The 14,082-nt window shown below is 40.2% G+C and overlaps 2 protein-coding genes across 3 annotated transcripts in view; one reads left to right on the forward strand and one right to left on the reverse strand.

Annotated features, from left to right (window-relative positions):
• Nucleotides 1–1,310: 1,310 nt before the first annotated feature.
• The window catches only part of LOC108248739 (gamma-aminobutyric acid receptor subunit rho-1), a 33,595-nt gene continuing 20,823 nt past the window's right edge, over nt 1,311–14,082 (reverse strand). Inside the window, exons 6-10 of one of the 2 annotated variants that reach the window (XM_017437709.2) lie at nt 10,577–10,659; nt 10,156–10,296; nt 9,926–10,078; nt 7,970–8,166; nt 1,311–2,826 (exon numbers count right to left, since the gene is read on the reverse strand). In XM_017437709.2, the coding sequence (XP_017293198.1) occupies nt 2,539–2,826; nt 7,970–8,166; nt 9,926–10,078; nt 10,156–10,296; nt 10,577–10,659 (862 nt within the window). In that variant the 3' untranslated portion in view covers nt 1,311–2,538. The remainder of the gene's footprint in view (nt 2,827–7,969; nt 8,167–9,925; nt 10,079–10,155; nt 10,297–10,576; nt 10,660–14,082) is intronic. The other variant, XM_025010978.2, reaches the window with a different exon arrangement.
• LOC119618030 lies at nt 5,780–7,238 on the forward strand. The gene is made up of 2 exons (XM_037981721.1): nt 5,780–5,929; nt 6,066–7,238. The coding sequence occupies exon 2, from the start codon at nt 6,374–6,376 to the stop codon at nt 7,148–7,150; it is 777 nt and encodes a 258-aa protein (XP_037837649.1). The 5' UTR covers nt 5,780–5,929; nt 6,066–6,373; the 3' UTR covers nt 7,151–7,238.

Consider the following 14,082-nt stretch of genomic DNA (forward strand, 5'->3'; position numbering starts at 1 on the left):
GGGCAGTTCACCTAGATTGGCAGACCGGTGGTCCCCTTATTCAAAAAGAGGGACCAGAGAGTGTGTTCCAACTATAGAGGGATCACACTCTTAAGCCTCCCTGGTAAGGTCTATTTGGAGGTTCTGGAGAGGAGGGTCCATCGGATAGTGGAACCTCAAATTCAGGATGAGCAGTGTGGTTTTTGTCCTGGTCGTGGAACACTGGACCAGCTCTATACCCTCAGCAGGGTCCTTGAGGGTGCATGGGAGTTCGCCCAACCAGTCTACATGTGTTTTGTGGACTTGGAGAAGGCGTTCAACCGTGTCCCTCGGGGAATCTTGTGGAGGGTGCTCTGGGAGTATGGGGTACCAGGCCCTTTGATACGGGCTATTAGGTCCCTTTATGACCGGTGTCAGAGCTTGGTCCACATTGCCGGCAGTAAGTCGGATTTGTTTCCAGTGAGATTTGGACTCTGCCAAGGTTGCCCTTTGTCACCGATTCTGTTCATAACATTTATGGACAGAATTTCTAGGCACAGCCAAGGTGTTGAGGGGATCTGTTTTGGTGGCCTTAGGATTGCGTCTCTGCTTTTTGCAAATGTTGTTGTCCTATTGGCTTCATCGAGCCGTGATCTACAGCTTTTGCTGGAGTGGTTCGCAGCCGAGTGCGAAGCGGCTGGGATGAGGATCAGTGCCTCCAAATCCAAGGCCATGGTCTTGAGCCGGAAAAGGGTAGAGTGCCTTCTCCAGGTCGGGGAAGATGTCCTGCCTCGAGTGGAGGAGTTTAAGTATCTTGGGGTCTTGTTCAAGAATGAGGGAAAAATGGAGCGGGAGATCGATAGGCGGATCGGTGCAGCGTCTGCAGTGAAGTGGGCACCCTACCGGTCTGTCATGGTGAAGAGAGAGCTGAGTCAAAAGGCGAAGCTCTCAATTTACCGGTCAATCTACCTTCCTATCCTCATTTATAGTCACAAGCTCTGGATAGTGACCAAAAGAGCAAGATCGCGAATACAAGCGGCTGAAATTAGTTTTCTCTGCAGGGTATCTGGGCTCTGCCTTAGAGATAGGGTGAGAAGCTCGGTCATCCGGAGGGGCTCAGAGTAGAGCCGCTGCTTCTCCACATCGAGAGGAGCCAGTTGAGGTGGCTCGGGCATTTGATTAGGATGCCTCCTGGACGCCTCCCTTGTGAGGTGTTCCAGGCACGTCCCGCTGGGAGGAGGCCCAGAGGAAGACCCAGGACACGCTGGAGGGACTATGTTTCTCGGCTGGCCTGGGAACGCCTTGGGATTCCCCCGGAGGAGCTGGCCCAAGTGGCTGGGGAGAGGGAAGTCTGAGTTTCCCTGCTTAGGCTGCTACCCCCGTGACCCGACCCCAGATAAGCAGAAGAACATGGATGGATGGATGGATGGATGGATGGATGGATGGATGGATGGATGGATAAACTGGAAAAACATTGCATGCTCCGATGAGTCCTGATCTACAGAGCTCCAGTGGCCTCTATGGTTATATCTCAGACAAATTAAACACCTTTGGGAGGTGGTGGAATTGGAGACTCATATCATGGATGTGCAGCTGACAAATCTGCAGCAGCTGTGTGATGCAATCATATCATTATGGACATAAATTTCTGATGATTGTTTCCAGCACCTTATTGAAATTATGCTACAAGGATTTAAAGCAGTTCTGTGGGCAAAAGGGGGTCCAACCTAATACTAGCAAGGTGAACCTAACAAAGTGGCTGGTGAGGGCACACCCTTTCAGTCCCAGTTGGTGAGGGTGGGGAGTGGGGTGTTGGAGAGGAGAACATAAAATTCTACTGAAATGAGTTTTGTTTACTTGTACATCAGTCTTTGTTTTTATTCATCAAACTTGTAGGCACATAACCTTGAATCTGAAACCTTACTCACAACTTTATTACAATTACATTGCTTAAGCAGGCAGATTTAATGTTGTATTTTCACAGATCAGGTTTTACATATTTTACTCATTTATTCATTTTATAGCATTCAGTGATAGGTCTGTATTGTTTACAAGGTTCCTACACAGTTTTGAAAAGACTGGAATTAGCTTTTAGAGTTTTCCTAATCTTAATAAATATGGAAAAAAGAAAATAAAGTGAGGAAAAGCAAATGTATTTTTGGACTTTTCTAAAAGATGAAATTTCTTTAAAACACACAAACAACTTGAGGATTTGTAACATTCATAACATATGTGGTAAAATATCAGTTCAGTAACCATCTGGTGGACTACACTTTTGAAATAAAGTAAAAAAATTTAAACCAATTTAAAAAAATATATATTTATCATTGGCATGGTTAGACTTGGACATGTTCTTTGTCAGAGGAGTGCTCCCATGCAGCCTTAGCACTCTTCAAATGGGTTAGAGACGCCTGTGACAAAATCAATATGGGTTTGACGTGCCCACAAGGACTCTGTAACTATTTTGAGAGAAAATTTGTTGCACAATTTTTTTTGAACATGTTCAAAATTTAAACGACAGGGATGCATGACTTTGTGACTTAGGTAAGGAAAGTAAAAACCCCAGTGAATGCATATACTTTAAGAATAGATGGACCAGTAGATAATATTGAACAGGATGTAAGATCCAGGAAAGATGACCCTAGAATACATGTCAATGGCATGTGTGTCAATCCATACACTGCTGTAAGCCCTGGAGCCAACATGGCCTGTCACTTGGTCACTCTCCATTGCCAGCTCAACCAGCATAGTCTCCCTTCTAACTCCATTCCCCTCCAGCATGTCGTAGTTTCCTGTAGTGTTAGCATCCACCTCACTGTAGCTTGCTGACATCATGCCTGGATGAGCCAGGCCACAAGTACATGCCAACTGCAAGGAGAAAGGGCAGAGGTGTTAAATGGATAGTTAAACAATTGCATATTCAAGTAAACCGCAGGGGAAGGAAGAGACAGGTTTTAATTATGAGAAGGTCTTTGTAGTGTTAGGTGCTCATATGCAATCTATGTTGATGGACATCATTTTTCAGATGATATTTTTATGCTAACTTTTACACAGATTTTACCAATGTATTTGTTGATGGGGAAAGAACAAATACTGTATCGACACACCAAGAAAGCTCCCATTTAATTTGTCTTTAGGCAGACTGCCTTCATATAACTACTAACTTTATTGTGCACAAACTAGAAACTTTTACAAACCCAAATCCATCCATCTATGAGATTTATCACATTTGGAAAATTATACATCTGAAAAAAAGAAAAAAAAAAAACTTATTGTAACTGAAATAATTGGAAACTGACAAAAATGATTAAAAATCCTAAAACTAAGCTGATTAAAATTAGTCATTACTTTTTAATTTTGGTTCAACAAAATTATTTTAAAACATAAACAAATAAAACTGTCTATAACAAAAAGGATGGTACACCTTAGTTTAACATGTGCCAGTGGGACATGTTAAACTAAGGCAGTGGTTTCCAAAGTGTGGGGCACACCCCCTAGGGGGGGTGCAGTGCCATTAGGGGGGGGCACGGGAAGCGGTATGGGTGAATGAAAAAAAAAAGTGCCTGACTAAGCATAATGGACAGGTTTTTAACCACATTTTGCGCAGAGGCTTTTTTAAAATGTATTGATGATAGCAAAGTTGAATATTGTTACAAATAAAAAAAAAAAGAAATATGTTTGAAATAACACTGACAGCAAAGAATACTCTTCTACAGGTGTCTTCAGTGCTATAATCAGTCAGTCTGCCTATTTAAAGGGTGAAAAGTAATCACAGGGCTGTTTGGTAACATGGTGTGTACCACACTAAACATGGAGCACATAACACTAAGAACAGAGTTGTCTCAGGAGCTTAGAAAGAACAATGATTGACAGCATGTTAAAAGTAAAGGCTATAAGACCGTATCTAAGCAGCTTGATGTTCCTCTGATTGCAGCTGAAAAGATTATTCAAAAGTTTAAGAATCACAGGACTGGAGACAACCTCTCTGGACGTGGCTATAAGAGGAACACTGATGACAAATTATAGAGACGTATAATATAAGTGGTGACCAAAGAGTCCAGATCAAATTCTAAAGAGATTAGAGGTGAACTCCAAGGTCAAGGGTCATCAATGACCATCAGTCACTGTTTGAGCCTAAGTGGACTTTATAAGAGATGACCAAGGAGGACACCAACAGGATAATGACCCAAAACACAGCTAAAAACACCAATACTGGCTCAGAACTAAAACACTGGATCATTCTGAAGTGGCTTTCTGAGCCCTGATCTAAATCCTGTTGAATATCTGTGGAAGGAGAAGGAACCCTTCAAACCTGAGACAGCTGGAGCAGTTTGATCAGGAAGAGCGAAACAAAATACCTGTATACAGGTGCAGAAGTTTCAGGGAAAGTTACAGAAATCACCTGATTACAGTGATAAAGGATTTGTTTAGCAATTTCCAACTTTACCTGAGCATTTTGCTACTTCTAGCCTTTGGCAAGTGTTCTGTTAATATTAACTAGCATTAGCATCAAGCTAATGCTAATGCTATTAGTTATCATTAGATATTTTTAGCTTCTAACTAGTGTTTTGCTATTTTTATCATTGTGCTTCTTTTAGCTTCCATCATGCTCCTTTTTTGGTGTGTGTGTGTGTAATGAGTTTGTGTGTGTGGGGTTGGGGGTGGGGGTGGTTAAGTGGTATTATTTGACTAGAATCATTGCCTGAAATCTATTTTGGGCTTTAAAATGCTAATAATCAGCAAAGTTACAGTGGAAAGCAAAAATCTGTCATTTTTAGTCATGAAAATATATTCAGATTTACCATATTAAATAAAACATAACACACTGCTCTCCCCTTTGTGAAACTGTGTAGGCTGCCCTTATAAGCTAAAAGTATTAATTCTGATCAATATCAGTGATTTTAGTTCTGTGTTGACTTGGTATAGGATTGATAACAAATTTGGCAGAATGGCACACCACTGATTTTTGGGTAAAAGTTACATTCTTTACAATTATTAGTTTTGTTATGATCCTGGGTTCTTTATGTTTTGTGTTGTAGATTTGTCAGTTTTGGGGTAACACCACAGCGCAGTGGTTAGAGCCATAGACATAATATAAGAGTAGACCCCGCATTGGCTGCTCTGGCGCAGGAAATCCGGCGGCCATCTTGTATGGGTCATCCCTCCTACGTTGGTCAACCAAAACAGTAGAAGATGCCTCACCACTGCTCTGCTTATTCGTGTTCAAATTGAGGAACTGGTAATGTCAGGGCCCGGGGGATAACTTTTCACAAGTAAGATGAACATATTATTGTTAGTATTTTGTGAATGTAATATTACTGTACTGTATTTATCCACCGAAATGACAGCAAATGTTAGCTATCGGTGTTCAGCTGGCAATGGCGGCTAGCTGAGATTTGATGACAGGAATATGTTTCAAACAAGCCTACTCACAATTTCAATAGCTTTGGTTAATTATCATTATCAGCAAATATTAATCAAATTTGGAGTTTAAAGTTCTAAGAAATATGAAGATCAAAAATAGTGAGTGTAACATTTTTCTGAACACTCAGCTTAAGAAGGCAACACAGACGTCAGCAAGGCTACTTTGTTTCAACCGTTGTCTTTTTATTTTTGGTTCGTTATAACAGCTGTGAATATGTGCAGATCAGCCAGTACAAAATAACTTCATTGAACTCACTACGTGACAGTAACAATTTGTATGAATAAAATAAGATGGAACTCATTTGTACCATGTTTTTGTGTACACACTCCCAGATATCACGTTTTTGTTTTGAAGGTTTCCGAAAAACAAAGAGATGAAGAAGAGTGGGAAATAGCTTTGAGGAGGGATGGATTCACTGCAAGTGATTCATTTGTACTATGCAGTGAGCATTTTAAAACGGAGGATTTTGACAAAACTGGTCAGACTGTCAGACTGAGAGCTGATGTGATACCATTAATTTTCAGCTTCCCAGTTCACCTTCAAAGAGTAGGTGCATTATTACAAGTTCATTAGCATTCATAAACGTACATAATGTAAGTCTCAAGGGATGGTGAGATATGTGTGTTTATGTACAGGTACTATATACTGTAAAGTCCATATTCATTAGACTTTTACATTTCAGGTTGAAAACTTCAGGACTACANATAACCTCCACAAAAGCTCAAGCTAGTGTGTCTGTGGCCTCTCAGGATGGCCCAGAAACTTGTAGTTCAGACCTGCAACCTCAGTCTAATGATGTGAGTATTTCTATTGTAAACATCATATCATAATAGTCGTGGCCATATTAAAATCGAACTTGTTTTCTAACGCTCATGTTGAATGTTCTCACAAATAAAATCAACACACAGTTGAAGACACACACAGTCAGGTAGTGTTGATATCCTTTCAACTACAATAGCTTCATAAAATATACTTTGTGAATGTGCTCATATGTTATGTCGTATGATTAACACATGTATTGTGTTCCTGTTTTCCATTCGAGGTGGCTGGAATAACAACCCATCAGCAAGCCAGTTCCAGGCCATCTTTCGCCGGCTGATGGTTCGGTGTGGGGTTACACCTAGTGAGAATGGCAATGTGGCAGCACAAGACAACACTGTGTCTCTGTCTGCTGTGGAAATGTCTTCGCCTGAATCTAAGGAAGAGCATCCCTCTCCTTTTGCGAGTATTTCAGCTGTTCTGAATGACCATAGCTATCTTCCAACCAAGTTTGGTGGTCTAGTAGAAAATGCTTTGGTCTACATAGCCGGATTTGTCGTGAGGCAGATTCTGCGTAAACTGAGCTGTGACCTGTGTCGTGTCAGTTTGATTGAAGATGCTGCACCATCTTCATTTGATGAGAGCTACCACCTTCTCACTCTGAAGAACAATGGCGGCTTAGTGATTCCCTCACAAGGCGTAGTGAAGGTGGTGAGAGCTGCAGAGAGGGTGATTCGTGGTGCTTCACCAAAGCAACCTCCAAAGCTGTCCTCCGTCACACATATCGTCCGTGAAGAGATTGGAACAGAAGATGTTTTCCAGCTTGGGGAACACATTGAGGAGACACAATTTGGCATTGACAATCATCATTCCGACTTGTTGTCATTGGTTGTGTCTGTGTTTCTAAAGATAAGGATGCACCACATTGCAAAAGTCACCTGTCTTGGGTTGCAGAAAGGCAGCACCAGAAAAAAGCTCTGCAAAACTGTCCTATTTCAAGGATTTTAGATTGTGTAAAACTTTCATGAACATGTAAATATGTAAATAAAATGTAAATAAACATGTAAATATTGTTGTCACAACATTGTGTGGAGACATACATATCTCTCTCTCTATATATATATAGATATAGATATATCTATCTATATCTATATCTATATATATAGATATAGATAGATATAAATAGATATAGATAGATGTGTGTATGTGTGTGTGTGTGTGTGTGTGTGTGTGTGTGTGTGAATAAAATGCATCTTTGGCTGTATCTTGCAAAATATGTCATAGATTAAAATATTGTATCCCACCAAGAATATTTAAATATGCTGAACCATGTGTCCATAGACATGCAGTTTTAATAGCTGTATGCCTAAAATTTAAATACGTGAAAATGAGATTACTATTCAGCGAGTTATTATTGATTAAATGCGTTGATACTTGATTGCGCCTGTAAAACACATTATACTGAGACCAGCGGACGACCCGTCCAAGATGGCCGCCCGAAATCCTGTCAGCTACAACAGGCGAGAGCGGTCCATGAGGCGTCTACTCTTATATTATGTCTATGGTTAGAGCTGTTGCCTCCCAGCAAGAAGATTGCAGGATCTCTTCCCAACCTGGGACCTTTCTGGGTGGAGTTTGCATTTTCTCACTTTGATCACGTGGGCTTACTCGGTTTTCTCCCATGGACCAAAAACATGCACATTAAGTTCACTGGTAGTTCTAAATTTGTCCCTAGGTGAGAGTGTGAATGGTTTGTTTCTTGTTTTGACATTCCTAGTTTAGTTTTCCAGTGTCTCACTGTGTCAACATGAAGAAAGTGGTACTAACCTTCTCTCGCAGTTTCCTCTCTTTGCGTTCCTGCAGAGTAGACAGGTAGTTGACTGCAGCATATTCTATAACTGACAGGAAGACAAAAACAAAACTGATCCACAGGTAAATATCCACAGCCTTGATGTAGGACACTCTAGGCATAGAGGCATTGACTCCAGTGATGATGGTAGACATGGTGAGCACCGTGGTTATACCTAAAACAGGAAAATAAGGTCAAAACAAATGGAGCCAATCACAAATGTTACAATTGTAATAAGAAAACACTTGACTATAAAGACTATTATTTTAGTAACTGCTAGGTTTTTTTTGTTGAGATAGTATTTAAGATGACAGATTTACCAATATTGACTTAGACAGTGAGGGTCCAAATTAAAATAAACTCTAACTTTGAATTTTTATTTTTAAAAAAGCCCCACTTGTATTTGTTTGATGGCTGCTAGCTAAAATACTACTGATATCGACCAAAAGAGAATGAGAGGAGAAAAAAGCTCCTCCTGTACATTCAGAAATGAATAATTTCTGCCTACCACCTAATCACCAAATACCCCACAGGATGGTTCCAGAACAAGTTTTAAGCCCTCCCCCTCCATGTAAACAAACTTTGAACTTGAAAAATAAAAATAATTTGTTCCCTCAGTTTATTAAACCATGTGCATGGATTCAAAATCCATTTTTTCAATTTAGATTTTTTGTGCTCACAAATTTACTTCCAAACATTCTTTTGTTTCAGAGCAACATGTCATCATTTGAGTTCAGTAGCACTGAAAAGTTGGACAAAGTTTTATTTACAGCTTCACTGACTTCTAAAACAACCATCAAACTTACAAACATTACATCCTTTTAGAAGATAAAAATTTCAAAACCATACAAACCAGAATGTTTCTAACTGGACTGTTAAAACCACAATAAAAGGAGATATAATTATCTGGTTCATAAATATTGTTTCTGATGGGATTTAGGTAAAAACTGAAAATTATTCTGATGTTACTGAATACTACAGTGTAATTTTGCAGTTGTATACTGTCACTAAACCCTTGTCTCACTTCCAGTGCTGTGTGTTTCGTTAACCAAACTGAAAATTAAACAAAGCACAACCCCTGCTGCACACAGACACCAATGCTACAGTAAACCCGTGCGTACGGTTTAAAAAAGTGAAGTACCGAAATGGATTGTTACAACTTAATTTTTTTTTTACCCATGACCCACATGGAGCTCAGTAAAGCACAAAGGAAATGAACGACCTTTTAGCCTGTGGATGTATACCACTGTTTTATATGGTTTTTAGGCAAATACAATGGGATTATGACCCAGCTGTCCATTATATTAAGTTTGTATTTGTGGTGTTTCAACAATCTGTGCCAGTTCAACGCAGGACAAGCAACAACAAACAACTGAATACAGAACAGAAAATGACTACTACAGTGGTGGGTAGTTGTAAATAAAACTAATATTCTATTTTGTTTTGTTTTATTTTTACAGTCTACAGATCAGTTTTTATCAGCTTGGTGAGTACTATGCTGTAATTGATTTCTTCTACAACCAAAGTATAAATTAAAAGGTTAACATTTCTTGAAGAAGTGCAAAAGTGCAGATTACTTCCTGCCTTTCACACCAAAGTTTTAGACAAAGATTTCATGCAGTCTGTTAGTTGATTATTATGTATGTCTCTCAGCTACTAGCGCATAAATTTTTAACTCTGTAAAATCAACAGAGTTATAGTCATTTTTATTTGCTAAGCTTGATTAGCTGTGGCAGCCGTCTTGAATCAGGATGACTCTTAAAGTTAATCAGTTGTAGATGTACAGCCAATGATCATTATCTGAGAGCTTCATTAAAATCCATCTTGTTGTTTGTGAGATACTTTACACACATAAACACACACAGAGACAATTACATGATACTTGCTCCGCCCTTCCCATTTCATGCTAGTGGGCATTAACAATGTGTTCTAACCAAGTGGTACTCTGGCAGGGACAGCTCTGCGGTCGATCCAGAAGGATACCCAGGACAGCATGACCATAAGTGTAGCAGGGAAGTATGTCTGCAGCAGGAAAAAGAAGATGTGGCGCCTCAGCGTGAAGTTGATGTATAAACGGTTGTACGAGCCTAGAGAGGAGAGGACAGTGAAAGTAAAGTTTCATAGTTGTTGCTTAAATCGACAGCTGTGCCCTCCCTGCCGGTACCTGTACTGCTGTAGAAGGCCAGCTTGGTGGTCGTGTGGAACTTTTGGATTAGGAACTGGGAGAGAGAAATCCTTTCATCTGTGTTTAATGAGCTGTTTCCTTCTTTCCAGTACAGCATCAAGTCATCATCTGTATATGCATCTGCAAAAAAGCATTGCAGGTATAAAAATACAAATAAAAAAAAAACAGTTCTTGTCTTCTTTAACCTCTTTTCCAATCTTTTAATTGTTTCACTTTCATCAAATTAATGATGTTCTTGTTTTTTTTAACCATAAAACACTGAAAATGACTTCCTTTAAAGTTAGGTCTATCAAATAAATGTTCAAAAGTAAATAAATATTATAAATGAAACTATTATCTACTTCTGATTAAACTTTATGAATATGAAGTTTGTGAAAACATGACCAGTGTGATCACTTACAGCTCTCAATCTCCAAAGAGCATGTCTGTGAATCAAGAGGAAATCGACTCAGGTCCATGTTGCACATCGCTGTGACTGTTACTCTGCAGAGACAAAAAAGTCAAACATTTAGTGTCATCCAAAAATTAAATAGAAGGATTCTTTATTGATCCCCTGAGGGAAATTGGTTTGTCACAGCAGCAGACAAGTTCAAAATTAAAAGCATTAAAAACAACACTCATATTAACAAACACAAAACAAACAGTAATCATTGAGTGCAAAGATAGTGAAATGATGGCAGGATACACATCATTTATATATTTACAGTAGCACTGTGCATAGTATACGCTACATCAGCAACAACATTCTTACAGTAGCTGTGTTGCAGGTATAAGTTTACAGGTGTTCATCTGTTAGACAGAGATGAAATGTTATAAGGTGAAGTTGTAAATGACTGGAATGATTTTATAAAGCGTTCTTTGTGACCATGTTATTCTAGAAAAGGAGCTTTGCTGCATTTGTAGGGTGTCAATATAGGGATAGGATTGTCTATGATGGAGAGCAGGTTGTTCAGTGATTTTATGTCCGTCATTGACTCAAATGTCTCCCAGTTCTGTCCGATGATTTTTCCAGCTTTTTAAATGAGTTTATTGAGCCTGCTGACATCCCTGGCACAGATGCTGCTCTCCTAGCAGACCACAACCCATTAGATGGCACTTGCAAGTAGCTTCATAAGGTAGCTGTAGCTTCAGATAGGTCCACCCCTTCAGTTGTGATCACTTATCACTTGGGCTGCACTTATCAAGCCTGAATGACATACCAATGTCCTTGTTATATATCCTGGTTTACAGACAAATATGATAGCCCATAGTTGAGAGTACACTTAGGATAGTGTAGTGGAGAATACCCAGTTTATACTCCTGGCTTCTGCTTCTTGAGTGCACCTCTTCAGACAAGTAGCCAGAACTTTGAAGCATTGTTTGACAGTCTCTAGAGCCTTAAGTATGGACAAGATACTGTATTTCTGTGGTTGTTCCTTCTTCAATGCACCTTGTTGCTCTGACAGCTGGGTGTCTGACAGCTGTTTCCTTGAGTTGCCTTGATCTTAGCTTAGAAGGAGGCTAGAGCAAATGAGCTGAACACATTCTTCAACAGGTTCAATTCAGGAACAAGCTCACCATCCTCCCCTCCTTCCCCCAGCCAGACAGACATCCCACCCTCCTTTGATCCACAGCTTTCCTGTAACACCTCAGAGGTTTTATCCTCCACCTCAGTCATGGACTCTTCTGTTTCCAAAAATTTGTCTTCAACCAAATCAGGAGATGCTGCTGCCCCCTTTGCTTCCCCCTCCTACTTTTCTGTTTCTAGAAGTCAAGTGAAAAGGCAGCTGGAGAGACTGAACCAGAACAAGGCTGCAGGTCCAGATGGTGTCAGCCCCAGAGTCCTGAAGGCCAGTGTAGAGCAGCTCTGTGGGATTCTACAACACCTCCTCAACCTTAGCTTGACTCAAGAGAAGGTACCACTGTTGTGGAAGACATCCTGTCTGGTTCCGGTACCAAAGAAAACTCACCCCTCAGTCATCAACGACTACAGACCTGTAGCTCTGACATCCCACATCATGAAGGCCCTGGAGAGACTCCTGTTGGCCCACCTGAGTAAGCAAGCCAGCACATATCAAGACCCCGTTCAGTTTGCTTATCGCCGTGGAGTCGGAGTTGAACATGCCATCATACACCTGCTTCAACAAACCCACTGTCATCTGGACAAAGCAGGCAGCAATGTGAGATGGTTGAGGAACATAAATACCTTGGTGTCATGATTTCTTGTATTTTTGAGTTTATTCTTGTGGCAATCTGCCATCAGCTGCCAGTTTGACTTCTCCGCTCCTCCTGATTTGCCAGCCCTTTAATTACTCCCAGCTGCAGCTCGTCGTCATCACTCTGGCCCAGGGTTCTTAAGGCAGTTGGAGGGAGCTGTTCCTCGCTGAAGCATCGATTTCCATTGGGTAATCCGTCTCGGCCTGAAACCTGTTCTTTGAGAAACCTCTTGTTATGTACCCTGTCTCTCTGTGCACCACTTAGTGTTCCTGTTGCTGCGCCTCTCTCCACTCACCTGGAATCACTTTACCTGGGACCTCCTGTTGATGACACCTGGAACCGGCTGGACCTTACAAAGACCTGCAAACCTACTTACCTGAGCACCTTGCCTATATTCTCCGACCTGGACTCCACCTTCACTGCCCTGAACCTGCACCGTGTAAATACTCACCCACGAAGTTCGAAAGTGAAGCCTGTCTGCCTCCTATGAACCACCTTCACGTACTATGTAAATACTCACCTGGGATACTCCCCTCTGCACCTCATGTAAGTTAGCTTCCTTCGCTAATTCTCCGAGCCACCTGCAAGTAGACTACTGGACAAAGACATTAACCTAAGATCTCCTCCTTTCAGATCCCACCACCTCTGCACAATAAAGCTTTCTACTTAATTATCGCTTCCTGTGTTTGTTTGTTACCTGGGGACTCGCTTCTGGCAATTTCTAAAATCGTGTCAATTCTTAGTTTTGGTTGTTTTTCTGTTTAAGTTTATTTTGTCTTCGTACTTCTGTCAGTATTCACCTCACCTCTGTCTGCACTTGATTATTTTTCATGCCCATCTCCACCTGCTGTAATCACTCACCTGTGCCCACTTTCCTTAATCATCCTCTGCTTTAAAACCCGGTCCGTTTCTCCACTACCCTGCTGGTTCATTGTCCTTGATTTGCCAATGTTTCAGGTTCCTTGTCTTGCCTCGCCATTATTTGCATTTTTGTTTTAGTTTGTTTTGCTGCCACGTCAGCTTTTTGTTTTCTTGTTTTATTATTTTAGAATAAATTTCCTGTTTTGAAATAAGTCTGCACTCTGAGTTCACCTCAGCCCTTGACACCTTGGTGTTCCTGTAGACAACAAACTGGCCTGGAGACTCAACAGTAAAGCCATCTACAAGAAGGGACAGAGCAGACTGTACTTCTTGAGGAATCTTGAAATCAAAACTTTTACTTGTATTTCTATCATTTGAATTTAAAAAAAATTAATTTAACTGGTAATAGTCTTTTTTTTTCTTTAAACATAACTAATAAGATTTTTAAATTAACCAGTTCTTGAAATTTCAGAATTTTCAATTGAATGAATAAATTGTTTGTATGTCCTCTGGCGTTCACTTTATGAAAAGTTCTCATGATTTTCTTTTGTATCATAAACAATGACCTAATATTAGTTTTATATGTATTGCCCCATACCTCTATACAGTAAGTTAACCCCTTACCACTCCACCTCAAGAAGCCTGGAAAAGACGTACCCAAATTAAATTGGATGCTATTCTTCAGCCTTTTGTGGTTCAAACTAAAGATTAGGCTCCATGTGAAGTTAACACTTTGAATTTTTTGCCTAAGCAGTAAAAATGATTGTAACTTTAACCAATTAGTAGTTACTGAAGTGAAAACACAGAGATTTCAAGCATTTTTTTCTCTACTAGATTTTTTTTTTTTTT

The sequence above is a fragment of the Kryptolebias marmoratus genome, linkage group LG19, assembly GCF_001649575.2.
Source record: "Kryptolebias marmoratus isolate JLee-2015 linkage group LG19, ASM164957v2, whole genome shotgun sequence".
Taxonomy (NCBI): domain Eukaryota; kingdom Metazoa; phylum Chordata; class Actinopteri; order Cyprinodontiformes; family Rivulidae; genus Kryptolebias; species Kryptolebias marmoratus.